Source organism: Balaenoptera physalus (genome assembly GCF_965194825.1).
Source record: "Balaenoptera physalus genome assembly, chromosome: 16".
Lineage (NCBI taxonomy): Eukaryota > Metazoa > Chordata > Mammalia > Artiodactyla > Balaenopteridae > Balaenoptera > Balaenoptera physalus.
In genome coordinates, this window is record NC_138898.1 from 35010444 (window position 1) to 35036952 (window position 26509).

The 26509-nt window shown below is 38.4% G+C and overlaps 1 protein-coding gene across 2 annotated transcripts; it reads left to right on the plus strand.

Annotated features, from left to right (window-relative positions):
* CRLS1 (cardiolipin synthase 1) lies at positions 1 to 26363 on the plus strand. Of its 2 annotated transcripts, none has more exons than XM_082428236.1 (7): positions 1 to 421; positions 3219 to 3356; positions 7924 to 8053; positions 20865 to 20950; positions 21856 to 21924; positions 23536 to 23627; positions 25373 to 26363. In XM_082428236.1, the coding sequence occupies exons 1-7, from the start codon at positions 116 to 118 to the stop codon at positions 25458 to 25460; spliced, it is 909 nt and encodes a 302-aa protein (XP_082284362.1). In that variant the 5' UTR covers positions 1 to 115; the 3' UTR covers positions 25461 to 26363. The 2 variants fall into 2 exon arrangements, with proteins under 2 accessions (XP_082284362.1, XP_082284363.1); XM_082428237.1 differs by lacking the exon at positions 1 to 421 and adding an exon at positions 428 to 593.
* The last annotated feature ends 146 nt before the right edge of the window (positions 26364 to 26509 follow it).

Sequence of the window (26509 nt, forward strand, 5' to 3'; positions counted from 1 at the left end):
ATGGAGGCTGTCGAGGTTCTCCGATATTGCGGGGCTTCGATGGGGAAGCGACTCGCCGGTGCCCCGGGCTGCTGAGCTCTCGCCGCCTGCGTCCCCGCAGCTCGCCCGCAGGGCCATGCTGGCCTCGCGGGTGGCGCGCGCCTCGTGGGGTGCCTTGCGTGTAGCCGTGTGGGCGCCCGGAGCGCGGCCGGGCAAGGGGCGCGCCCGCGGGGCCTTGCTGCCGCCAGTGCCCTGCTGCCTGGGCTGCCTGGCGGAGCGCTGGTGGCTGCGCCCGGCTGCGCTCGGCCTGCGGCTGCCTGGGTCCAGCCCGCGGGCCCACTGCTCGGGCGCGGGGAAGGCAGCCCCCGGGCCCGCAGCGGAAAAGGACGCCGCCACCGAGGCCCGGGGCGACCGGTGGGGCCCGGCGAGCGCCGCCAGCCTGGTACGTACCGAGGAGGAGGCGGAGGGGCGACTCTGGGTCGGGGTCGACTGCTCCGGCGGGGCTCGGTCCCGGACGCAAATAACGTGCCGTGGCCGGTGAGGTCCGATGCTTCCGTTTCAGAACTTTTACAGCTTTCCCCGAAGAGAAGTTATGGGCAGATCATTCGGTCGGGGTGAGTGTCAGGGGTACCAGCCGCGTCCTCCTTCTGTCTCGGTGGTCAAGTTAGAACCCTCTTCTTCCCCTCTATCCGCACCGGTAGCTGGACGCGCCTCTGGATACCGCATTGGTAAAAATAGCCTTCACCTGTCTTATTAAAAGCCCATTTTAAATTTTCTGAAGCGAATCCCCAATGTTTAGGGCAAGTCTCTGGGCGTCTTCAGAAAGATATACAGGCCCTTTTGTTTGCTTGTGCAGGTTTGGTTAACTATCATTTGACCTTTGGTAACTTTACATATTGTAGGGTGAAGGATAACTAAGTAATTTAAATAGTAATTAAAAGATCCTTTAATCTCTAATTATAGAAAAAGATTAAACCTCTCTTCCTGAGGTAACGGAGGAAAATATTTGTCTGCTTACCTGTTGAAATACTGACCAAACAGAAGACATGAGAGCATGAGTGTGGGAGAGCTTTTGATGTCATGTAGCAAGACTCATGCAATTATTACATCTTCAATTGTTATGTCTTCAGTGGGCCCCTGTGCTGCTTTCATCAGTTGTACAGCATGGGTTGGGGTGGCCACATCCTGGCAGGGGTCTCAGCCACATTAATAGCTAGAGCATGTTGGGGTTTGAATGAATGCTGGATGCTTTGAGGTTGCCATATCCTGGCTGAAGTCCTTCCCAGAACAGCAGTAGTTGGTCGAGTATGCCACAGGTTATCTGGTTGGGTAATCTGAGATTAGCTCTCTTAATTTTAACTTAGAAACGTTTACGAATTTAATGATTAGAAATTGAGGTATTTTATTTTAACTGAAATATTTTATGTGGAGCTAAAAGGAATCCCTTTCATTGTTCCAAGAACATTCAGTCTGGTTTATTAATTCACCAAATGAAATGATCTGGCTGTTTACAACTGTGTCTTTAATTTTTCCCCATGGGCCTCTCTGAGTTTAATTTTGGGCCTCTGTATTCTGACCTTTTGCTTTGTTTTTCCTTTTCGTCAATCATGAACTGTACCTCCCCACCCCCCTTAGTGAGCCACTGTAATGCTGGATCAGTATTTGACTTACTCTGTATCACAGTATGGTCAACAGACTTATCTTTTTTCTCTGGACTCTGAAACACTTGGACCTTTGAACTAGAATTTGGAATATGTTCCAAGAATGATTCCATTTAATTAATATAATGTGGATTAGTTCAACAGAAGGTCCTTGAGTAGAGGTTTGGAGTGCTGCTTGTTTGGTGATTGTTTCCCGGAGAATTTGAATTTTTCTGTAGCTTTAGTGACGGTATTTTGCCACTGGGCCCCAATAACCCCATTATTCCTCCAAACTGAGGTGAACATTTCTTGCTGGGTTCTGTTTATAAACACAAACTTAGTATCTTTAGAGAACTGGCTTTTCTTACAGAATGGTTGAAGGTATTTTAAAAGAGGTATTTAGAAGAGGAAATTGTTACTTTTTAAAAAAATCAAAATTAAGGTTCAGGCAAATAGGTTACTGATTGATAAAGAGGTTAAGTAGGGTTATCTTGTGAGGAGATGGTCCCATGGGGTAGAGCCGGCAGTCTTGACTCAGTGGAGAAAAAAAATCCAGCCTTTAGGGAATGACATTTTCTCTGTATTATTTCTGTACCCTTTTTTGTGCAGTGTATCGTAGTTCCACTAGGCTGAGGCTTTTTAAAGTTGAAATACCCTCTCATGAAACAGACTTTGGCAAGGAAGGAATGGTTTTCAGAGCAGCTGCCGAGGTGCCCTTTTGTTGGTGCCAACTTCAAACACCTTGGCTCCAAATGAAGTTTCAAGGAACCATAAAGCCCCCCACAGGGGAGCTGTGAAAGCCCTCAGCTTCTGGTTGGGGATCTTAACATTTCTGTGGCTATTTTAAACAAATTTACAAAACCTCTTTTATTTCCTAAGTATCTCAATCCCTTTTCCTTGTTCCATTTTCTTCTAGCAGTTCTCCAGTTTAGTGATGAGGTTATGGAATTAAATGTTTTTTTCCTCTTCATTCGTATCTCCAACACTGTATATGGCATTTAGCATTCTTTTGATGGGTATGTGTAGAGGAGTGAGGAGAGGTTATTTGCAATAAATGTTTTTTAGCCAAAATGCCCATGGTTGACAATTTGGCTTTTTTCTGACACTTTCTAGACCGTTTGTCTACTTGAAGTATAAGATCTTCCTGAAGATCTTTGTTTTAATTTTGTATAATGGGAAAGTAATTCTTTTTTTAAAAAAATTTTTATTTAATATAGTTGATTTACAATGTTGAATTTTCACTTTTAAAAGCAGCATGTTTTTAGTTTTGAATTCTGATGGTGAAGTAATACATTAAAGGCTTGACTTATATGATAGATAATACATGTTTCTTCCTTCTCTCTTTAGTGAGAAAACCTACTCTATATACAGCCAACATTTTAGTCTGTGTTTGGGTATATGACATATCTTCATCTTCTGCATTCTTAACAGTTTTAGATGTGTGTAAAAAGAACAGAATGGATTTTAAAACTGAAAGTACTAATTTTAAGGTTTATGTAGCTTCTAACCTTTAAGTTGATGGAGTGTATTTTTCCAATGTATATAGTTATTTAAAGTATGAATTTATAGTATTTAAATTTTGTTGTCTTTATGTTTCAGTATGAAAACCCATGGACAATCCCAAATATGTTGTCAATGACGAGAATTGGCTTGGCCCCGGTTTTGGGCTATTTGATTATTGAAGAAGATTTTAATATTGCACTAGGAGTTTTTGCTTTAGCTGGGCTAACTGATTTGGTAAGTTGTACTGGCACTCCCCCTGTTTTGCTCCCCTTCTAAATCCCAGGGTCTCTACTACACTGAAATAGCACAGCCTCAGTCTGCTTTTCTTTGGAAGGAAATCCTCAAGATGAATTTCACCTAATACTTTGTGAAAGGCTTGTCTTTAACATCTATGTGGGGCTCTGTTATTCTTTATATGATCTAAGGAAGGAAGTGGAGGTTGTAGGGAGGCATGGGAGAGGGAGCTTTTTACTCTTGGTTTTTAACTTTTTCATAAAAGAAAAAACCTTAGAAATTCTCAAAGGGCCAAGTACTTGCTTTAGGGATAGAAATAAAGGAGAGAAGCTGTGAGACTTTTTTTCTACTTATATAGTAGAGAGAAATATCTGATCTGCAACAACAGTTGGTTTTACTGGTGGAGAGGGAAACAGTGGGCCAGTTGTTGAGACCAGGGAGCTTGCAGAGGCCAGATCTCTGCTCAGGTTTATGCTGGCAGGAGGCCATAGGCACCCCACAGATTTGGTCCTTGATTCCTTCTCTACACCCCTCTGACCACCTTCCAGAAGACCCTGCCCTGGGTGGGCATTAGACATCCTTCCTTCTTCCACTCTCCCAGCAGATGGACCAAGGAGAAAAGAGCACCTTGACACCACTGTGTCAGTTTATAGGAAGGGAAAGATTTATTCAGGTTATCTCTAATTAGAACTTGGAAAATAATTTTCTAACAGAAAGCCTCACTATGTGTTATATAGGCTTTTGTGGACTGGCCAGTCATCATCATGTATGACATTATTTGCATTTATCACCCACCCTGTTGCATAAAAGATTTGAAATGGCTTGTAAAACTACATGTCCTGCAAAAACACAATTGAAGGAAGTGGGGAAAAGGTAGAGGAAAGATTTTAAATTAGGACAAAAGCATGTAGAAATAGACATTGTATATACAAATTGTATATTCTTGTACAAGGCTGGTCTGAGATCCAAGTGAGCACCCAGACAGGCAATAATAATTTGGTGCCTCTTTAAACTGATGTATGTTTGAAAAGCTTTGCTCAGTATTCAGTGAGAATAAAGAGAAACTAATTTTCTGTTAATAAAAATCACGTAGCATCTTTCTTTGTAACATCAGCTATTCCCTTTGAGGTTCATAGAAACAAAATTCCACCTGCCCAGTAGCATTGTTGAGCAATACAGAATTAGCTGAAGCTTCTGCAGGATAAATAAATGAGGGCATTTGCATTGTTATGTGGCATTTCCAAATATGCATCAAATACAGTTTCTCGAAGTGGTTACCACCTCTTTTTCCCGAGTTTAGCTCCTGTTTGTCACAACTTCTCATTCTCACAATCTCTTCTTTTGTCCCTGCTTTTGTCTGTGAAGCCTGAAGCCCTCCACTTATTAATATGGTCTCCAAGTCTGTCAAAGGCCATTATATTGATAATGGAATTTTTTTTTTCGTAATAGGCAAGATCTTTTTCAGTTACTGGATTTGCTCTTTTTTGGTTTGTAGCTATTTTTAGTTGCCACATGAGATTGCAATATTCATCGAATGGGAGAGGCCTCATTTATACTTTTCTAAATAACTAAGACAATGTGTATGGAAACCTGAGTTAACTGGCACCATATTACATTTACTTCATGTAGGTTTTGATGCCTCTAGAATGGCTGCTGGGCAGATGGCTGGACTCATGGAGGGTTTAAGTAGGGGAATGTTGTATATGGGAAATGGATTACAGGAATGCAAGAATAGAAGCAGAGAGGCTGGTTATGAGGCTGATAGTAATCTAGGGAAGTGGGTTGGGAAATATGTTTTGAAGATAGAGTTGATATGTTAGTGGATTGGATATGTGGGGTGAGAGAAAGGAATTAAATAGGAGTGCTAGGCTGTTATTTTTTTTTTCCTTTTCAACAAGCAGATGCATGGAGGTTTACATTTTCTGTGATGGTCAACACTCAGGGTAGGACAGGGTTTGTGGGAAAAGAGTTGTTATGCCTGTTCAGATAGAGGTAACATTGGGTAGTTGAATACAGTAGTTTGGAGTTGGAGGCAATCATGGTTAGAGATAGATTTAAGAGTTATCATCATATAGATGGTCAAATCTGGATGAAATCATCTAGGCTGTGGTAAAAGAAGAGAAGAGGTCAGAGAAAAGAACAATAAATGGAGCAATGGAGAAGGAGCCAATAAAGGACACTGAGAAGGAATAGCTGGTGAGAAAGAAAGAAAATTGGGCAGTAAGGTGTCCCAGATGTTAAGTGAAGAAAGTGTTTCAATTGTGTTGAAGTCAAGTAAGCTAAGAATGTAGAATTCATTGGTGACTTTTATGAGTACAATCTCTAGAGGGTGGGGCAGTCAGAATGGGCTGGCGAGCATACATGAGGTGGTGATGACAATAGATGTCACACTGAGGAAGTTTTGCTTCATAGGGGAATAGAGAGATAGTCAAGGAAGGGTAGTTTATAAAGAGATACATACTGGGGAAATTTTTGTTGTTAATTAACTAATTAATTAAATGACTGGGTAGGAAGAGAGAGATTGATGATGCAGGGGAGGTGGGGAAAACTCAAGGTAAGAGGGCCTGGGATCAGGGAACGCAGAGAGAATGTGCATGGACGCTAGTAGGTGGTGGATTTGGAGGTGGGAATACGAGGGAGGGCTGACAATCTGTTTCTGTTTTTTGAGCAAATATAGACATGGTCATGAGCTAGAGAGAGAGGCTTTGGGAGGGATGAGCAGACTGTGAATAGAGAAGGTAAACACAGTAAGCAGATGTAGGTTTGCAGGCAGTATTGAGTGCCCACAGGAGATTTGTGGTCATGAAAAAGAGAGATCAATCAGCCCATTTATGTGTTTTTCTTGATCAGTGTTCAGCTGCTTGGGTGCAGGCCTGGAGTACATGATAGTTGTATTTAAGCAGGGTTGAGGGAGAGTGGAGTAGGGAGTTAAAGAGGTTTACAAAGAAGAGATGATGTTGATGACCTTGGAATCCAATGTGGGTAGAGGAACAATGAAGACAAGAGGGTGATGATGGTGAAAAAATGGGAGGTTAAGTTCCCTGAGATCAGAAACTGACACCTGAATCTTCCAAGGCCCCAACTCCCAGTTCTAGGCACTTTCTGTTAGTGTTACCTATAGTATACTTAAGAAAATAGATTTTTTCAGTTGAGGTAGTAATAGCTAGTAATTGCTTTTTTGAGGATTTACTAAGCGCTGAGTGCTAAACAAGTATTAATCACATTATGTACTGAGACAACCCACCCTTCGAGGTAGGTAGCACTATCTCTGTTTTACAGATGAGGAAACTGAGGCTTAGGCCAAATAACTTGCCCAGAGTCACACAGTTAAGTGAGTGGGAGAGCCAGTGCTTGAACCACTTATGCTCTGCTGCGAAGAGTAAGTTCTTAACCATTGTCCTGTACGACTGCTCTAAGTCATTGGAATACTTGAGATATGGAGGACTTATTTATCCTTTAAAATGTACCATGTTAAATTATGTCTAGATTAATTTGATCTTTTTCCTTGGAACTAGGACTGGAAAATTCAAATATTTGCTGAAGTTTGAAGTTAAATAAAATGAGTAAAAGCCAGGGTAGGGACTTGGAAAACCAGAAAATATCTGCCTCGTTTAATGAAAATAGGCAGTACTTGGTTTCAGTCAATTTTGTGGCCCCAGGGTGGCCAGGTCTTCCCATTTCTCAAGTGAGCCTGGAGATCTGGATTTTTTGAGTTAAGACTTTGAATATTTAAATATTGGCAACTAATTTATATTTAAAAAATCACTGGGCAGGTCAAACAAAACCAGCCTGCAGGCCTCTTTGGCCCCCTGGTAACCCAAGTACGACCTCTGCTTTAAAATATAATTTGTTTCCAAGAGTAGTGAATAAGTAATTTTCATATCAAAAATTTTAAGTAGGCCAGGTACAGAGGACTGAGTTTTGTATTCAAATACAGGTCATGCAATATAGTCAGACATGGAATTAACAGTGGCACTAGATAAAAAATATTGATAATAACAGTTAAAAGAGAATAAAATAAAAATAATAACAGCTAAAACATAGGGAGTTGGGTCATATTATAGAAAAGTAGGTAGGAATGGAAGTTAGAAAATCTCGAAGTTAAACGGTAGTCCTTGCAAGTAAAAGCAGCTATTTTGGCTGTAGTGAACTAGCCCAGCGCTCAAGGGGCGGGGGATGGGAGGGGTGGGTTGGGGTGGAGTGCCTAGTCCATGCTCTGTCAGTCCTGCTTTCTTTGAGTTTTATTTGGGTTCTTTACATCTCTAAATTTGTGTCTGGGTTCATCCCACAAAGGGGCATTGTGAAAACATTGCAAAATAGCTGAAGGCCTTGAGAAAGAAAAGTGAAAATTTTTTTCTGTAGAAAAGTGAAATCATTTTCTGACCAGTTGGTAATTTAAAAGCTAAATGTATACCAGTAAAACAGAAGGTTTGGGGGTAAGAGACAGAAGAGGTTTTATCTACATTTTATGCAAGTATAGCTGTTACTCTGGTATCTCTTAACCTTCAAGATATCTACTCTGTACCTATTATGACATTTATTAAAAAAAAAAAACTTCTATTTTCAGTTGGATGGATTTATTGCTCGAAACTGGGCCAGTCAAAAATCAGCTTTGGGAAGTGCTCTTGATCCACTTGCTGATAAAATACTTATCAGTATCTTATATGTTAGCTTGACCTATGCAGATCTTATTCCAGGTAAGAACGCCATCATGCGTACTTTTGAATAGTACAGGGAAGAATCACATTTATCAGCTTAGGATTTCTCTTGATTGAGAGACAAATAATTTTTGTTCCAAAAATATGTTTTCAACTTTAAAGTGTTTCCCTAAATTTAAACTATTGAACTGTTTTGCTTGCCAAGCTATTTGTTTTACTTTAGAATTTATGACCTTGTATATACTATAGAATGCATTGTTTTCTTAGTAAAATTTGTAAAATTAAAATTGAGCAAATATTTCAAAAAAATTGAGCTAATTCATATTATCTTAGAATCTTTTGAAACTATGATTTTCTTAGTGCCTAGCTTTTGAAAGCAATTTAAAGTTTTCCTAAGTTATTATTTATTAAGTACAATTTAATAAGTGAGAGCTCTGAAATCCTAAAGATGTCTATAAAATTTCACACTGTCATTATTATTACTTAGATGGTATTACTCAATTTTAAATTATACACGTAGTTTGTACATTGTCTGAATATTTTTTTTAAAATTAATTAATTTGTTTATTTTTGGCCACGTTGGGTCTTCGTTGCTGTGCACGGGCTTTCTCTAGTTGTTGGTGAGCGGGGGCTACTCTTCGTTGCGGTGTGCGGGCTTCTCATTGCGGTGGCTTCTCTTGTTGCGGAGCACAGGCTCTAGGTGCACAGGCTTCAGTAGTTGTGGCTCGTGGGCTCTAGAGTGCAGGCTCAGTAGTTGTGGTACATGGGCTTAGTTGCTCCACGGCATGTGGGATCTTCCCGGACCAGGGCTCGAACCCGTGTCCCCTGCATTGGCAGGCGGATTCTCAACCACTGCACCAGGGAAGCCCCTGAATACTCTTTGTAACAAAATTTTATGATCTTTTGTATTTTGTATGTGCTTTTTTGGTTGTTCATTTTCTACTTCAGCTGTGTTTCTCAGTTTTTAATCCTTTGGTTCAGATTAAACTGTTTATTTCCAAGAGTTAGAACCTGAGAACAAAGAAGCTGCCACTTGGTCCTTCAACACCATGTTATTACTGACATTTGATAGGAAGAAGTTTAGTGGCGTTTCAGTCTAGTATAGTCTCCCAATCTAGAGGTTCTTTTTCTCCTCTACCTTTAGGCTTTTTAAAAAAAATAAATTTATTTATTTTTATTTTTGGCTGCGTTGGGTCTTCGTCGCTGTGCGCGGGCTTTCTCTAGTTGAGTGGAGCGGGGGCTACTCTTCGTTGCGGTGTGCGGGCTTCTCATTGCGGTGGCTTCTCTAGCTGTGGGGCACGGGCTCTAGAGCGCAGGCTCAGTAGTTATGGCGTACGGGCTTAGTTGCTCCACGGCATGTGGGATCTTCCCGGATCAGGGCTTGAACCCGTGTCCCCTGCATTGGCAAGCGGATTCTTAACCACTGCGCCACCAGGGAAGTCCCTACTTTTAGGCTTTTAAATCCACATACCAAATTTAAAAATGAATTAGACTACTGTTTATGTGCTACTTTGAAAGTCAGAATTATGGTGTGTGTATGGTTGGGGGTATTGAAGGGGCAGGGGTATGCTATAAGTAATATATATAATTTGTAGGAAAAAAGATCCTAAGGAGCATTCTGTTAACATTCACAATTAAAATTAGTTTGTGTGTGTGTGTATGTGTATTTTCATGCTTCCCATTTTTCACAGTTACTTTGTATTTTGTTGTATTGTTTTACAAAGGTTGGCCAGCCCAGGTATTTCCCTGTTGAACACAGAAATTGTTTCCAGGTTTTGGTATTATGGATATTGTTGATACAATTGATGTAGGTCGCTTTTGGAACTGAAACTTCCCTTCATTATCATTCTGGGAACTTCCATTTTCTCTCTTCTGTGTTGGGTTTGTTTTTCCAGGCTCCCATGGCTTCCTTGTTATGGTCCTCCTTTTGGTGGAGTAGAATCTCCCGTTGTTTCCTATGCTAGGATGCAGCCTGGCAGCCAGGTTTTTAGAGGTGTACAATGTCTTTATTCTACAGACATCTAAAATGTATTTGTTCTACCCTCCATACTTGAATGGGGCATAATTTTCAATTGCAGCTTATTTTCACTCAGAATTTTAAAGACCCTGATTATAGATTAACAGATTCCATCTTGCTGTTGAGAAGTCTCATGCCATTCTGATACCTTTTCCTTTACGTGTGATTATGTTTTGTATTAGAAAGCTTTTAAGATTTCTTTGCATAATTCCTAGTTGATGGTTTAAAAAAATTCTCTCTCTTAAAAATTAATTTTCTAACTGCTTCTTGGGATACCCAATTATCCCAGCACTTTTTATTGAAAAGTCTATACTTTCCAGACTCACTGCCATGTGCATATATACATGGGTCCATTTCTGGGTTGTCTAGTTTATTCCCCATTGATTTGTCTATCTTTGCACCAGTACCGTCCCTAATTATTATTACTTTGCTGAAAGTCTTTTTTTTTTAAAAATTTATTATTTATTTATTTATTTTTGGCTGCGTTGGGTCTTTGTTGCTGTGCGCGGGCTTTCTCTAGTTGCGGTGAGCGGGGGCTACTCTTCGTTGTGGTGCGCAGGCTTCTCGTTGCAGTGGTTTCACTTGTTGCAGAGCACAGGCTCTAGGTGCACGGGCTTCAGTAGTTGTGGCACGTAGGCTCATTAGTTGTGGCTCGTGGGCTCTAGAGTGCAGGCTCAGTAGTTGTGGTGCACGGGCTTAGTTGTTCAGCCGCATGTGGGCTCTTCCCGGACCAGGGCTCAAACCCGTGTCCCCTGCATTGGCAGGCAGATTCTTAACCACTGCGCCACCAGGGAAGTCCCCCAAAAGTCTTGATATGTGATAGAGCATGTTCTTCCACCTTGATATTCTTACCTGTTTTCATTTGTGTGTGAATTTTAGAATCAGCTTTCAAGTTCCCCAGAAAAACCTGTTGGGATTTTATTGGGATTGCACTGAATTTACAGATTTATTTGGAAGAATTGGTATTTTTACAGTATTGTCTTCCAGTCCATATACATGTTGTATTTACTCTATTTAGGTCTGTTAAAATGTTAAAATGTTACAGTTTTCTCTAGAGAGGTAATAAGTAATTTTTTATTAGATTTATTCCTAGGTGACTGATAGTTCTTGATGCTTTTGTAAATGGTAGCTTTTTTAATATTTCATTTTGTAATAGCTGATGTTGATAGGATGAAATCAGTTCCATCTCTAACAGTGATTTTTGTGTCTAGCAAAACTTGCTGAACTCTTTATTCTCTTGGATTTTCTGTATCCTTGATTATGTATTATCTATAATTAATGACAGTGTGTTTCTTCTTCTCCAATCCTTTTACCTTTTTAAAAATTTGCCTCACTATAGTGCACAGTGCAGTGTTGAGTAGGAGTGGTATCTGTTTCTTATTTCCAGTCTAAGAAGGAAAGCTTTCAGTCTTTCAGTATTAAATATGACATTTCCTGTAGGGTTTTGTAGATACCCCTTTTTCAGGTTAAAGAAGCTCACTTCTACTGGCAGTTTGTTCAGAAGTTTTTTTACATTGGATATTGAATTTTATGAAAATTTTTTTCTTCATTTATTATGATAGTCATATTTTTTCCCTTTAAGCTTAATGTGTGGTGAATTATGTTATTGATTTTCTAAGTTAAATCAACCTGATGACATTCCTGTTACAAATCTAACTTGGTCATGATATATTATGAAGATATTGCTGTATTTGGTTTACTAATATTTTGTTGAAGATTTCACATCTAGATTCACAAGATTGGCCTGGAATTCTTTTCTACAAATACCCTTGTTAGGTTTTTTGTTTTTTTTTTTTTTAATATTTATTTATTTGTCTGCGCTGGGTCTTAGTTGCAGCATGAGGGATCTTTAGTTGTGGCATGTGAATTCTTAGTTGCGGCATGTGGAATCTAGTTCCCTGACTAGGGATCGAACCCAGGCCCCCTGCATTGGGAGCGTGGAGTCTTAGCCACTGGACCACCAAGGAAGTCCCCTACCTTTGTTAGGTTTTAATACCAAGTTTATAATAATCTCATAAAATGAATTTAGGGAGTGTACACCCCCGCCCCACACCCCATTCTTGGGAGATGTTTGTGTGAGATTGCAATTATTCCTTCTTGGAATGTTGGTAGAACTTGTTGAAGCCATTGAAGCCTGGAGTTTTCTTTGGGAAAAAGTTTTAAAATAGTTGATTCATTTTTTAAAAAAGTGGTTACAGGGTGATTCAGTTTTTCTGGTTCATCTTTTGTCTGTTTTGTGAGTTGTGATGTTTTTCTAGGAACTTGTCCATTTCAGCTACATTAAAAAAAAATTTACCATAAGCTATTTATAGTATCCACATTAACTTTTTGATGTCTGTAGGCTATGTAGCTATGCCCCCCTTTTCATCCTAATTATTAGTTATTTGTCCCTTTTTTTCTTTGACTTGTCTTGCCAGAGGTTTGTCTGTTTTATGAATCTTTTCAAAGAACCAACTTTGAACTTTGTCAAACTTCTCTGATATGTTTACTACTTCATTAAATCTTGCTCTTTTATTTCTGTCTCCTCCTTTGGTTATTCTCTGCTCTTTTTCTAAATTCTATAGATCAGTCCTGTCTAGTAGAAATATAATGGGAACCATAGATCTAATTTAAATTTTTCTAGTAGTTATGTTCAAAGTGAGAAGAAACAGGTGAAGTGTGTGTGTGTGTGTGTGTGTGTGCTTGCACTTCTGCTACAGTGGAGACTGAGTGCTCTGTGCATGCACTGCTGCCTGTGCCAGCCCACCCCCCATTTTAATAATATTTTATTTAACCCACTAGATGGAAAATATTGTCATTTCATTATATAATCAATAAAAAATCATTAATGAGATTTTTTTTCATACTCTGTCTTCAAAAGCCAGTGTGCTGTTTGCACTTACAGCACCTCTCACTTCAGACTAGCCACATTTCAAGTGCTTTATCTTTACATGTTGCTCATGGCTATTGTATTGAACAACGCAGCTGTAGATGAATGTTTAACTCGTTCCTTTTTTTTTGTTTTTTTGTTTTTTTGGCTGTGCCGTTGTGGGATCTTAGTTCTTCAACCAGGGATTGAACCTGAGCCCCCTGCAGTGGAAGCACGAAGTTGTAACCACTGGACCACCAAGGAATTCCCTCAGCTTTTCTTTTTTAAAGTTTGCATTTAAGGCTATATATTTCCTCTAAGTGTCCCTTTCACTGTATCTCATATGTTGGTATTAGTGTTCTTGTCATTATTGAGTTCAAAGTAATCTATTTCCATTATGATATTTCTTTGGCCTATGGTGTTAATAAACATTTATTTCTTAATTTGTGGGATTTTCTAGGTATCTTTTTGTTATTGATTTCAAGCATAATTACCTTGTGTTCAGAGACCATGCTCTGTGATTTTAGCCCTTCAGCCCAGTATACAGTCAAATTTTATAAACATTTTATGCATTTTTCAAATGAATGTGTATTCTGCAGTCATTGGGTATGATGTTCTACATATGTCCATTTGGTCAATTTTTTTTTTTAAGTAAATAAATTTATTTCTTTATCTTGGGCTGTGTTGGGTCTTCGTTGCTGCACGCAGCCTTTCACTAGTTGCGGCGAGCAGGGGCTACTCTTCGTTGTGGTGCATGGGTTTCTCATTGCGGTAGCTTCTCTTGTTGTAGAGCATGGGCTCTAGGCATGCGGGCTTCAGTAGTTGTGGCATGCAGGCTCAGTAGTTGTGGCACACAGGCTTAGTTGCTCCACGGCATGTGGGACCTTCCTGGACCAGGGATTGAACCTGTGTCCCCTGCATTGGCAGGCAGATTCTTAACTACTGTGCTACCAGGGAAGTCCCTGGTCAAGTTTTTAATCTTGGTGGCTAAATCTCCTTCTTTACGGACTTATTTTTTACATTTGGTCTGCTTTTCTGTCAGTTACTGAGAGAGTAAAGTTTCCTGCTGTGTCCAATTTTCCATTATTTTTTCTTTTTAGCTCTGAGTTTTGCTTCATGTCTTTTGAAGTCATGCTATTAATAAGTGCGTATAAAGTAGAATTGTTATGTCTTCTTGGTGAATTGAATGTTTTATTTTGAAGTGACCCTCTATATCTTTAGAAATGATTTTTGCCTTGAAGTCTCTCTCTCTCTCTCTCTCTCTTTTTTTATTGACCACACCATGTGGCATGTGAGATCTTAGTTCCCTGACCAGGGATTGAACCTGTGCCCCCTGCAGTGGAAAGGTGGAGTCTTAAACCATTGGACCGCCAGGGAAGTCCCTGCCTTGAAGTCTCTTTTGTTGACTATTACTATAGCTACATTAGCTTACTTTTGGTCAGTGTTTACATGATAAATCAATCTTTTACTTTCAACTTGTCCACATCTTTATACTTTAGATATTCCTTATAAATAACATATAGATAGATGGTTTTTCTTTACTTTATCCAGTCTAAAAATATTTTATCTTTCAACTGGAACATTTAATCCATTTACTATGATTACTAATATTTGTGTAGCAGTCTTCCATTTTATTTTGTGTTTTATTTGGCCTGTATGTTCTATTCTACTTTTGTCTATATTCTATTATTATCACAGTTTACCTGTACCAATTGGAAAGTTTTACACTCTGTTAACGTTTAGCTAGTCTCAAAATTATAATTCATCTTTATCAAAGTTTAATGTTAACAAATCTATACATTTGGCCTTCTGTATCTGTGAGTTCTACATCCACGGATTCAACCAACCTCAGATTGGGGGGAAAAAATCTAGAAAGTCCAACCAAACTTTGCTGCCAACTGGAAACTGAGAGTATTTACATTGTATTAGATATTAAGTAATATAGAGATGACTTAAAGAATATGGGAGGGTGTGCATTGGTTATATGCAAATACTACGCCATTTTATATAAGGGACTTGAGCATTTGTGGATTTTGGTATATGTTGGGGGGAAGCAGGGTGGATCCTCAGACCAGCCCCCCATGGATACCGAGGGATGCCTATACGCCTTCTGGACACTGGAAGGGCCTTAGAATACTTTGACTCCATTTATTCCTTTCTCAATTTAGGTTATTCTCATACTTTAATTTTATATATGTGTTCAACCCACATGATATTGTTTATTAAGTCAGTGTTCATTTAGATGTATCTTCATACTTTTTTCTGGTTTATGTTTGGTGTATTTCAGACCTTCCACCTGGAATCATTTTCCTTTTCTCTAAAGTATATCTTTAGAAATTCTATTAATAGAGGTCTACTGGTGGTACATTCTTTTCTTTGTTTCTCTGAAAATATTTTTATTTTGCCTTTATTCTTTTTTTGTGTGTGTGTGAGGACATTTAAATTCTACTCTCTTAACAGATTTTAATTATACAGTACAGTGTTACCAACTAGTCAGTGTGTTATACATTAGATCCTCAGACCTTATTCATCTTTTTTTTATCTTAAAATTGAAAGTTTGTGTCTTTTTACCAACCTCTTTCTATTTCCCTTTTTTTTTTTTTTTAGATTCTACATATAAGTGATATCACGCAGTATTTGTCTTTCTCTGTCTGATTTTGCTTTTATTCTTGAAGGATATTTTTGTTGGGTATAGAATTCTGGGCTGGTAGTTATCTTCTTTCAGTACATTTAAAGAACCACGCAATTGTCTACTCACTTCCATTGTTGGTAATAAGAAATTGTTAACCCATTTCTTTTTCAAAGGTACTTTTACTCTGTCTGCTTTTAAGATTTCCTCTTTCTCTTTGGTTTTCCATAGTTTCACAATATTTGATGTGATTTTCTTTTTTATTTATCCTGCTCGTGATTTGTTGGGCTTTTTAATCTGTGGATTGATATCTTTAATCAGTTCTAGAAAATTCTAAGCCACAATCTTCAGGTATTGTTGTCTGTGTTTCTCCTTCTTTTGGGACTGCAGTATACCTGTGTTAGATTTCACTGTATCCTTAAAGTGTCTCAGCCTCTTTTCTGCATGATACCTCCTTTTATCTTTCTGCACTCCATTCTAGGTGATTACTAATGAAGCTTGCTCTTTCATTTCACTGATTCTCTCTTCAGCTGTGCCAAATTCATTTAAGTCTTCTATTATATTTTTTAGTTATAAAATCTCTATTTTATTCTTCTTCAAACTTAGTAAATCATCTTTTATAGTTTGCAGTTCCCTGCTGAAATTTTCAATCTTGATTTTTATATCCCTTTGAACATAGTAAGCTTTAGTTGTTTTATAAACACTGATAATTCTGAAATATCTTTTGAGGGTCTCTTTCATGTGTCTGTTTCTATTGATTCTTACTCATGGTATCTTATGTCTTTGGTTATTTTTGACTGTTTAGACACTGTACTAATATTTAAAAAAATAATTTGGAGGAATATCTTGATGTGTAGGATGATGGCATCACTCTCCAGAGGAGATTTTTTGTTCAGTTCTGCCAGGTATCTAGGCATGCTAACAGTCTGGGACCACCTAGATGGCCAGATGATAAGACATTCTTTTTTAAGGCTTAGTTTGCTTAGGGTCATCTCCTCTCCCAACCCTGTGGGAATAGTTGTTCAGATCCCAGCTTAAAGCTAGGAGGTGGTTTGTCACTGTCCAACCTGAGGGCTCTGGGCTTTGACTACTGTTCCCCCACCCTTTAAGGCTGCCAAAACCCCTATTCAGCTTTGTGGCTTACTTCCCTAGGGTCAGGGACAGTGGCTTTGAGTGGCTTTGAGTGCCTAGGCTTATTTTCCTGAGTTCTCATTCTGATACTTTCTTAGCATCTTACAAGCTTTTCACTTTTCAAGATTTTTTTGTTTAACGTTCTTCTTTAATTGTCTTAGCAGGAGAATTATTACCTGCTCAGATATTAATGGAGCTGAACCTGAGGATCTTTTTATTTACCTATAGGTCTGAAATTTTACAATGGTATATGTTCTAGATCCTACTAGAGTTTGTAGTAAGTCTTTCTTCCATTGTGCTGGGTACTAAGAAGGCCCCTTCAGTCTGAAAACTTATCCTTCAGTTCTAAACATTTTTCCCTAGGTTCTTTTCTTACTGGAAACTCTTTTTGTTCTCTTTCTGGGAGATTTCCCCAACTTTGTCATTTACCCCTTCTACTGACATTTTAATTAATTAATTAATTTAATTTAAAAAATTGTTTTTTGGCTGTACTACATGGCATGTGGGATCTTAGTTCCCCAACCAGGGATTGAACCCTCAATCCCTGTAGTGGAAGCGTGGAATCTTAACCACTGGACTGCCAAGGAAGTCCCTTGATTGACATTTTTATTGCTATCATTTTTAATTTCCAAGAGCAAATAAAGAGCTCTTGTTCTGTATGTTCTTTAAAAACAAGACAGAGGGGCTTCCCTGGTGGCGCAGTGGTTAAGAATCTGCCCGCCAGTGCAAGGGACACGGGTTCGAGCCCTGGCCCAGGAAGATCCCACATGCCGCGGAGCAACTAAGCCCGTGCGCCACAACTACTGAGCCTGTGCTCAAGAGCCCGCAAGCCACAACTGCTGAGCCCACATGCCACAACTACTGAAGCCTGTGCGCCTAGAGCCCATGCTCCACAACAAGGGACTCCACTGCAATGAGAAGCCTGTGCACCGCAACGAAGAGTAGCCCCCGCTCGCCGCAACTAGAGAAAGCCCGTGCACAGCAGCGACGACCCAACACAGCCAATAAATAAATAAATAAATAAATAAATAAATAAATAAATAATTTAAAATGTCTTTTTCTTACTTCATAGGTGAGTATCATCATTTCAGGACATCTTCTGTCTATCTGTTTTTGCGTGTGTGTGTGGGGGGGTGGTTTTAAGCCCCTATATTGTATCTATTTCTTTTCTTCTTCTTTTTTTTTTCTTCTTTGTTTTGGTCTCTCTTTCATGATGGAGACTTTGCTAAAATGTCTGGTGATCCTTGGCTGCTTACTTCATAAATGTTTAACTGGGTGCTCCCTGGGCATTGGTGGAATTTGTTGGGTGGTATACTACCCTCTAGGGCAAACAGGCAGTGAGAGACCAGGCATGGCCCTTAATTCTCAGTACCTTTAGGTCTATTCTGTAGGTAAGAGCTCTCCATTTGCTCCTTAGAGATTGCAGAGGTCCTGGTTTAGAGATTAACATGTAGAGCAAGGGTTGGCAGACTTTTTCTGTAAAGGCCAGAATGGTAAATATTTCCGACTTTATGGGCCATGTGGTCTTTGTTGTAACTACTCAAGTCTGCTATTGTAGTGTGAAAACAGCCATAGAAAATACATAAACAAATGACTATGGCTGTGTGTTAACTTTATTATTTTCAATGCAATAATGTATGCTATTGATAGTAATCACTTCTACTATATAAAAGTGACTTGATTTTATTTCCCTTTAACACTAATAAATTTGCCCATGATGTACTTCTTTGTTGCAGAAACTGTATTTCAGACAGAGTTAGCAAATAGAGAGGAAAACCTTGGAGCACTCCCTGACACATTTTACACCTCCCTAACACACTATCATACTCTAATAGACAAAGGAAAGCTGCTTTAGCCCTGGAAGAAAAGGGAAAGGAAGGCCGGGAGAGAAGGCAGGAACAGTTAGAAGATTCAAAAGCCAGGGAACTGGACAAAATTGCCCCCCAAATCACAGTAAGAGCCTGTATGTATACGTGCTATCAGTTGGCAGAGGCCTTAGAGATCACCCGGTGCAGCCTGGTCCCAGTCTGGCTGTGCTTGTGAACCCCCAGGGAGCATTCATCTTTGCTTTTATGAAGCTTTCACGAGGTGATTCTGTGATGAGTAGTCAGTTTGGGGAACACTGGATTTTGTAAACAGTCCTATCTTCCCCCAGACTGTTAACAGATGGTAAACTGAGCCCAGAGATGCATTCTGCAGTACTACTGACTAACTGGTGACCTTGGCCAGGTTTTATAATCTGCCTGAGGCTTGTTTTCAATATTTGTAAAATGGGGTAATGATGGTTCACATATCATGGAGTTGATATGTAGATTAAATGACATAATATGTATAAAATACTTAAATGGTGCCAGATGCCCAATAAATGGTAATTTTAGTAGTTAATAGAACTAGAGCCCAAGGCTTTGCAGTGTATTGAATTGCCTCCTCTGTTCTTCTGCAGAAACCTTATTTAGAATTAAATTATAATCTTTTTCCCCTGTGGTGATGAACTACAATAACAGGTGTTTATTTTCCTCTAATGTTGTGTTTACTGTATATAATTCACATGAGTTTGCTGCATTTTAAAAATAAATAAAATCTGATTGTTATTTGATTTTGCCAGCTGATTATTACTGTAGAAAAGTTTGGTTTACAGGCACAAAAATCCTCCTAAAAATCATGACTGCCTTGTTTTGTTACTTGGTTCATACAGCCGAGTCTTCTTTATGCTCCAAATGCCATGACTTGAGTGGATAAACATTTTCTCTTTGGAATCGTCTTGTCATTGAGTACTAGGCCAGGGATCAACACTTACATCACAGCCACAACCAGCAGAGATTTAAATTTTAAATCTGTAATTAATTAGTGAGATTTTTCATAAGTTTCTGAACCAATAGAGGACCCTAAGTATAGCCTTAAAAGTAATTCACAAAGAGCTGTTTGAAAGTATTATGGAAGGGATGTGCATGATTCTTTTAGTAATTGAAACAATTTGAACTGTTAGCCTCGAGATTTTTTCCTTTTTAAAAAAATATTTTTTTCTAATAACATGACATATATTCATGGTTAAAACTTCCTTCAACGTGGAAGGATGTAAAATGAAACAAGATCTCTGCCCTCCCATTCTCATTCGACAAGGGAGCAGGAGTTCCTTGGGTATCCATTTAAAATGTTCTTCTGCTGGCACTGGGACCATCCTGTAGGATCTTAGGAATAATGAGAAAACTATCAACAAGTTGAATTCATGTTTAACTAGAATTCATTGAATGAATGAGCAGAAGAAAAAATAGCAATTGCCTGGATAGGAACTGGCCGGGCAAAAATGAAGATATTTTGGTTCTCCACAAGTGGTACACATAGCAAATTTTACTGTTCATAAAATAATCTAGAATGCAGAAGCAAGCAGTCAAGAGTTATTGAAAGTCAGAAGGGCTTGAGTTGGGACTTCCCTGGTGGCACAGTGGTTAAGAATCCACCTGCCAATGCAGGGGACACGGGTTTGAGCCCTGGTCCCAGAAGATCCCACGTGCCACGGAGCAACTAAGCCCATGTGCCACAACTACTGAGCCTGTGCTCTAGAGCCAGTGAGCCACAACTACTGAGCCCACGTGCCACAACTACTGAAGCCCACATGCCTAGAGCCCGTGCTCCGCAACAAGAGAAACCACCGCAATGAGAAGCCTGTGCACCACAACAAAGAGTAGCCCCCGCTCGCCGCAACTAGAGAAAGCCCGCGTGAGCAACGAAGACCCAACGCAGCCAAAAATAAATAAATAAATTTATTTTTTAAAAAAAAGAAAAAAGAATGCCTTGAGTCCCGGCATCCTTTCCAACCTTTTTACCATCTCATTCCATGTAATTATAGTGAGCTTGGTGATCTTTTTTCTAAATTTACAAAGCTGGGAAGTAACAAAGGAAATAGGGCTGAGTAGAGCTGACACTGATAACTGCAATTTAAAAACGTACGCAAGTAAAAAAAAAATACAGAAAGGGGTGAGAGGATCAACATTCTGAAATGTGACTTTAAAAGCCATAGTCTGTCTTTCACCTTGTTTTGAAAGCAGGTTAAAAAAATATAAAAATCAGTGGTTCACTGTAAGGACCCTAAACAGGCATCAATAAGTGTTTATTTTAAAATTTTTGCTTAGGTGAAGCACCAGTTTATGGTAAGGCTTCATTGTATGTATACTGTCTTAATAATTTTCAAAATCCCAATCAAAATTATTTTATATTTGATTTTCAGTTCCACTTACTTATATGATAATTTCAAGAGATGTAATGTTGATTGCTGCTGTTTTTTATGTCAGATATCGAACTCTTCCAACACCGGTGAGTTTGTTTGAAAAAAATGTTCTTTTAGTATTACTTGTAACTTAAGGCAAAAGAAAAAAATCAGTATTGTGTACTGAGTTTCACTTTATGGGAATAATTTATGACAATTATGTATTCAATCCATTTACTAGGAATTTAAAGAAAACAGACATAACTGTCATCTTGCTATTTGAATCACCCATTATGGTAGCTGTTCAGTGAACATATGAATAATCAGTTTTTTTAAAAGGATGTTTTTGTTATAAGTCAAAATTGTTTTAGTTGATAGTCCATAAAACTCAGGCCAGCTAGCCCCATCCCTAGCAGCAAACTCTGTTAGGAGTGTTTTGTATAAGTAAGCACCCTTCCCTGTCTAATTTAGCTTCTAGTATGGATTATCTAGAACTGGTTTTTAAAATCACAGTTTTATGAGCATGGAGTGGTCTGTTTGCACATTTGTTCATTGGTTCTACAAATATTTGAGCACATAAGCATAGCATAGCTTATAACCACCTTACGAACATAACCTCATCTTTTGATTCCCAGTCCAGTGAAAATGGCAGTATTTTATTCATTTTGGTTCTTTTTAGCCTATAAAGAAAATAGTGATGAGGGAGATTTGTTGAGTCTATTTAGTAGAAAGACGTAGTCAAGCAGACTTTATGATACTTATTGTGTTAGAAATTTATAGAAATTGAGAAATCTATAAATTAAAAAATATGTTTTCAGTAAACTGTGGGTGATTTATGAAGAAGGTAGATGTTGCTCATTTAGTATAATAGAAGAAGATGGAGATAAAGGGTTTATCTAGCATATAGCCAGGCATGTGTTATACACTCAGTAACTGTTACATATAATAACAAAATATTTATTTTAAACTTGAATGATGAATAAACTTTATTTTTTTTTTTGTCCTCTGCCAGAGAACACTTTCTAAGTATTTCAATCCTTGCTATGCCACTGCTAGGTTAAAACCAACCTTCATCAGCAAGGTAAGAGACACACAATATCCTTTTAAGTTAAAAACCCTTGTGGATTTTTATTATGATGACTATAAACCTCAGTCTGGAGCAGCTGAAAATGAGACACATTTTAATGCATTGACCATAGAGAATAGAGAGTGGGGTCATTAACCCAGTTCTTTTGTCCTCCAGGCTTTCTGGATCTTTAGTATATATGTTGTGTTTTGTGTTGGTGGTGTAAGAATTTAAGTCTCCAAATGAGGTATTAGGGCCACCACTTAGGGGAGGTGGAGAAAGTGGAAATGTAATTGCATATTGACACAGAGTATGAAGATTCCTTTCTGGTTTCACTACCCACCGCTCCCTGTAGTGAAAACACCATATAACAAGGTCCTTTCATTTGCAAGATTGATTGTTAACATGGAAAGGGATAGGAGAAAGTTTTATTCACTAATAAACAACTCCTACTCCTAGTTGTCCATCTGTTTTCCTGAGCCCTCTTCAGGGTAATAACTGTATGCCAGTCTTTGCACACAGAGAGGACACTATTAATGCCTCTGAAGGCACATTTGTTTTACTAGTAGCCTTGGTAAGTTTGCTGTAATTATTCTTTTGCTTCATGCCTTGTGACAGAGGTTTAACAGGTTAGGGATGTCGATCATCTTTGGGACGGAGGGATGATTACTCTTAAACCAGAGACTCCCTAGGGTGAATTTTTACCTACAAATATGCGTTATTTATTTATTTATCTATCTATTTATTTTACCTATTTATTTTTGTGACTTACATAACTATCAAGTACAGTAATTGGAGTATAGCACTGTACAGAAGGTGGCTTAAAGAGGTACCAGGGACAAATGCCTCAATTCCTTGGGCTTGCAGGGAGTTCTCCAGACAATTTTTATTATTTTTAAAATGGAGTAGAATCCTTGTAATTTGGCTGCAGAATGGATGAGAGAACATAGGTGCTTCTCTAGACACATCACCCACGGATTCATACATCACCCGCTTCCCCAGAATGCTTCTCTCAGTGAGTAGAGGAAGTCTCCAGTGGTTCTGTTGTCTTCCTTTTCTCCACCACGCAGTCTTTTAGGGTAGGGAAACCTACTCATTTCCGAACTGAGAGCCTCTCTCATGGAGATTAGTGCATTTCAATTTTCTAACCTCATAGGTTTGACAGGTGGTAGGCAAGTGAAAAGAGTATTGAATGAAGTACTAGGAAATCTGGGTTCTGGGTTTGGATCTGTAACCTGCTATGACTGCTGGCAAGTCACTTAACTCATTACCTTTTTACCTGTGAAGAGTAGCTTCATTATTTCCATATTCACAGGGCTGTTTTAATAGGCAACTGAGAAAAAGGCAAAGAACTTTGCAACATTATTGAATTGCTATGGAAATTCAAGATAGTGGTGTTTTCTGATAGTTGCCCTTCTCCTCACTATATAAGGCAGCTGTGGAGACAGATGAGCCCGTTAGTGAAGTTTAGCCTTTTGTGTGAATGCCAGCTTCTTTGGCAGGGATATTACAACATCAAGCATGCTGAGGGTCTGTTGTGTTACACTGTGATGGGTTATGCCTTTCTCTCGTGAGCTTGAAACATGATTGGGTTGGCACTGTTCATTTATGACTTCTTTTTTTTAGGTTAACACAGCAGTCCAGTTAATCTTGGTGGCAGCTTCTTTGGCAGCTCCGGTTTTCAATTATGCTGACAGCATTTATCTTCAGATCCTGTGGTAAGCTAAACTTAGAATTACTCTCTGAGAATGTCAACAAAATGGCTTATTGTGACAATCCTAGAATTACTTTGTTCTTAATCATGTTTATTAAGCACTGGGTAAAGCTGTGGGCTATATTTTTTGATTGATACCATTTTTAAGAAGCTTACTATCAAGTATAGGATATAGAAGTTATAGGGGGTTTCATGCAAGTTAGAAGGGATGAGAGGTACAGATAATGTGTTGGGGTTTTGGAGGAGAGAAAAATACTTCCAGGTAGGAAGAAGAGGGAAAGCTTCAGGGAAGAAGTGGCATTTGAGCCATGAGGTCTAGGTGGAGAGAGACTGAGGGGAGGCCATTCTGGTGAAGGACGGACCCTGAGCAAAGTCAGACATGCAGGAGAGTGGATAAGGGGAAAGTGCACCCAGCCTAGTGAAGGGGGCAGAGTGGGAGAGAAACTTGGAGAAAGGAGTTTGAGTTTTATTTTATTAAGGTTATGTATAGCCTTGAAAATGTGTCACATTCATACTTTATGCCACACTGATACTAAAGCACTGTATTTTTACTCTACTTTTAACTCGATAATTAAAACTTTGCTTGATGCAGTCTGAGCCAGAAAATAGTTGGTTAACTAAAGTCAGTTAAGCTAAAAAGCTTTAAAAATGATACACACGCTAGACATTTTATTTTCTAAAATATATAATCATACATTCATTCTGATTCGTCCTACGTCTTCTGATAAAGGCCCAATGCCTTTTCTTTGATTATAGGCTCATCAGTGGGATTTTCTTCTTTCTTGCAAAAAACTACATCCATAATACAACCTCTGTGATATTCATGTTCTGCTTCTTTTAAAGTGATATAAGAATGTAAGACATTTATGAAGCAGAGTATAGAAACTTTCTAGATTTTTACCATTTTCTCTAGTATTTTAACAATTACATTGTCTACTTACTTTGACAGTAATTTTTAGCAACTCGCCATGATATCAAGCCTTTTCAAAGCCTCCAGCTTAGTTCTCAGAAATAGTGACTCTTCCTACCTGTATGTTTCATTATGTGTGAATTTAGGATATCAAACTGGCATAAACAGGTTTGGGATCAAACAGATAGAGTCCTGATGAGCCTACACCTCACCTGGTGGAAACAGAAGCACATGCGTGCACCAGAAAGGAATGTGTTAGCTGCGAGCACTCAGCAAGCCCTGAGTGTCACTCGTGTCATTTCAAAGAGAATCTGATTAATCTAATTCTCCTTAATTTTAAGGAAATATCAGTAAAAAAAGCTGAATTTTATTTAAAATGACTCAGATATTAGAATTCCCAAGATCTGTAAGAAATAGCTTCTAAAACTAACACTCTAAGCAGCGTGGAACAGTGGGAGGAGCACAAGGGCTCTAGAGTTGGAACCAAGCCAGACTCATAGTTCTGTGGCCCTGAGCAAGCTCTCTGGCGCACTGTTTCCTCTGTAAGATGAGCTTGCTGTGAAAATAAAACTACCTAGAATAATGTCTGGGTAAAAAATGACAATTGCTATTATTATTTTTTTCAGACTGATTAACTAGATTAATTCTGTTTGACATTACTGATTCAAATGAAGTCTTAAAGAAAAGCAGTATATTTAAATTCTTGTTAAAAAAAAAAAGTTACACCAACACAGGCTTTTTTACTTTGAAACAACTCTTTTAAATGTATTCTTTATGATTCTTATAGTTAACATTTTTTAGAGTTTAGACTAAATTTTATTTCTTTCCTTCCATAAAAGGTGTCTTACAGCTTTTACCACAGCTGCATCAGCTTACAGTTATTATCATTATGGTCGGAAAACTGTTCAGGTGATAAAAGGCAGATGAAAGTCATCCATCATCATTAGCAAGGAAGCAATATATATTATCGGCGGCAGGGCCAGTGGAAATCTACAGGAGTTTCCTTTTTTGGTGTTCAGCTTGAAAAAGGACTTGTCAGAACAAACCATGTCATCAAAATTTAAGTAATATGCATTGAAAATAAGCTTGATCATGGGCATATGCAGAATTTCCAATGTATTTTTAAATACAAATAAAACTATAATTTAGAATTTTTTTATCTTAGGTTTCTTGATTAATTTATAAGTAGCAATTATTCCAATTATTGTCAGTCATTTTTTGATCTGTAAAACAAAAAACAGTCTGGAGCATGGAAACTGAAGAGTTGTCACTTTAATAGAATTTAGATTGCTCACAAAGCACTAGGGAATTTCCTGGGTTTAAATACGTATCCTGTACAACTTGGCTGCACAGTTGTTTGTTTGACTTTTAGATCTGTGCACACATTAACAGTACATGTGGTTAATATTTGATTGTTTAGGATAATGACTATAAAGGTAGCTTAGTTGTGGATGAAGTATACTTGTAAAGAGATTTAAAATGCAGTAAATTTTGAAAATAATAAATAAGATCAAAATAGAAGGTACTGAAGTTCATGTTCAGAAGTCTTCCAACCTCTCAGGTGCCTAATAGTTTATGCATCAGGATAATAAGTGACAAAGGTAGTTGAAAAATGAAAACATGTCTGTTACCCTAGCCATCCAAGAGGCAGTGAGTTACATCATGCCTTCCCACTGTATCTCTAACATAACAATGTTTGTATGATATTGGGACCTGTATTCATATGTTATGTAAATAATATGAAATTATATTTTTCAAAGGTTTTTTTAAGCTTTGGGGAATCTTCTTTTGTTAAGATGTTAAAGGAATAAAAGAGCCGGAAAAAAGTGACCTTCAGTTTGGGTTGTCTGTGTTCCACGGTCGTCTGCTGTTGCGAAGTTTTCTGATTCATAAAGTCCATTCAGATATATCACTTGCACTTAACATTGTAAAAATAATTGGTTTGGGATCATCTGACTGAAAAGCCCTATTCTTGC

What these genes read in the sequence shown, in the direction of transcription:
- CRLS1 (XM_082428236.1), top strand. Translation starts at nt 116, where the DNA reads ATGCTGGCCTCGCGGGTGGCGCGCGCCTCGTGGGGTGCCTTGCGTGTA. An exon ending in CGGCGAGCGCCGCCAGCCTG is followed by an intron (nt 422 to 3,218) that starts GTACGTACCGAG and finishes TTTATGTTTCAG; the next exon opens with TATGAAAACCCATGGACAAT. An exon ending in ATTTATCTTCAGATCCTGTG is followed by an intron (nt 23,628 to 25,372) that starts GTAAGCTAAACT and finishes CTTCCATAAAAG; the next exon opens with GTGTCTTACAGCTTTTACCA.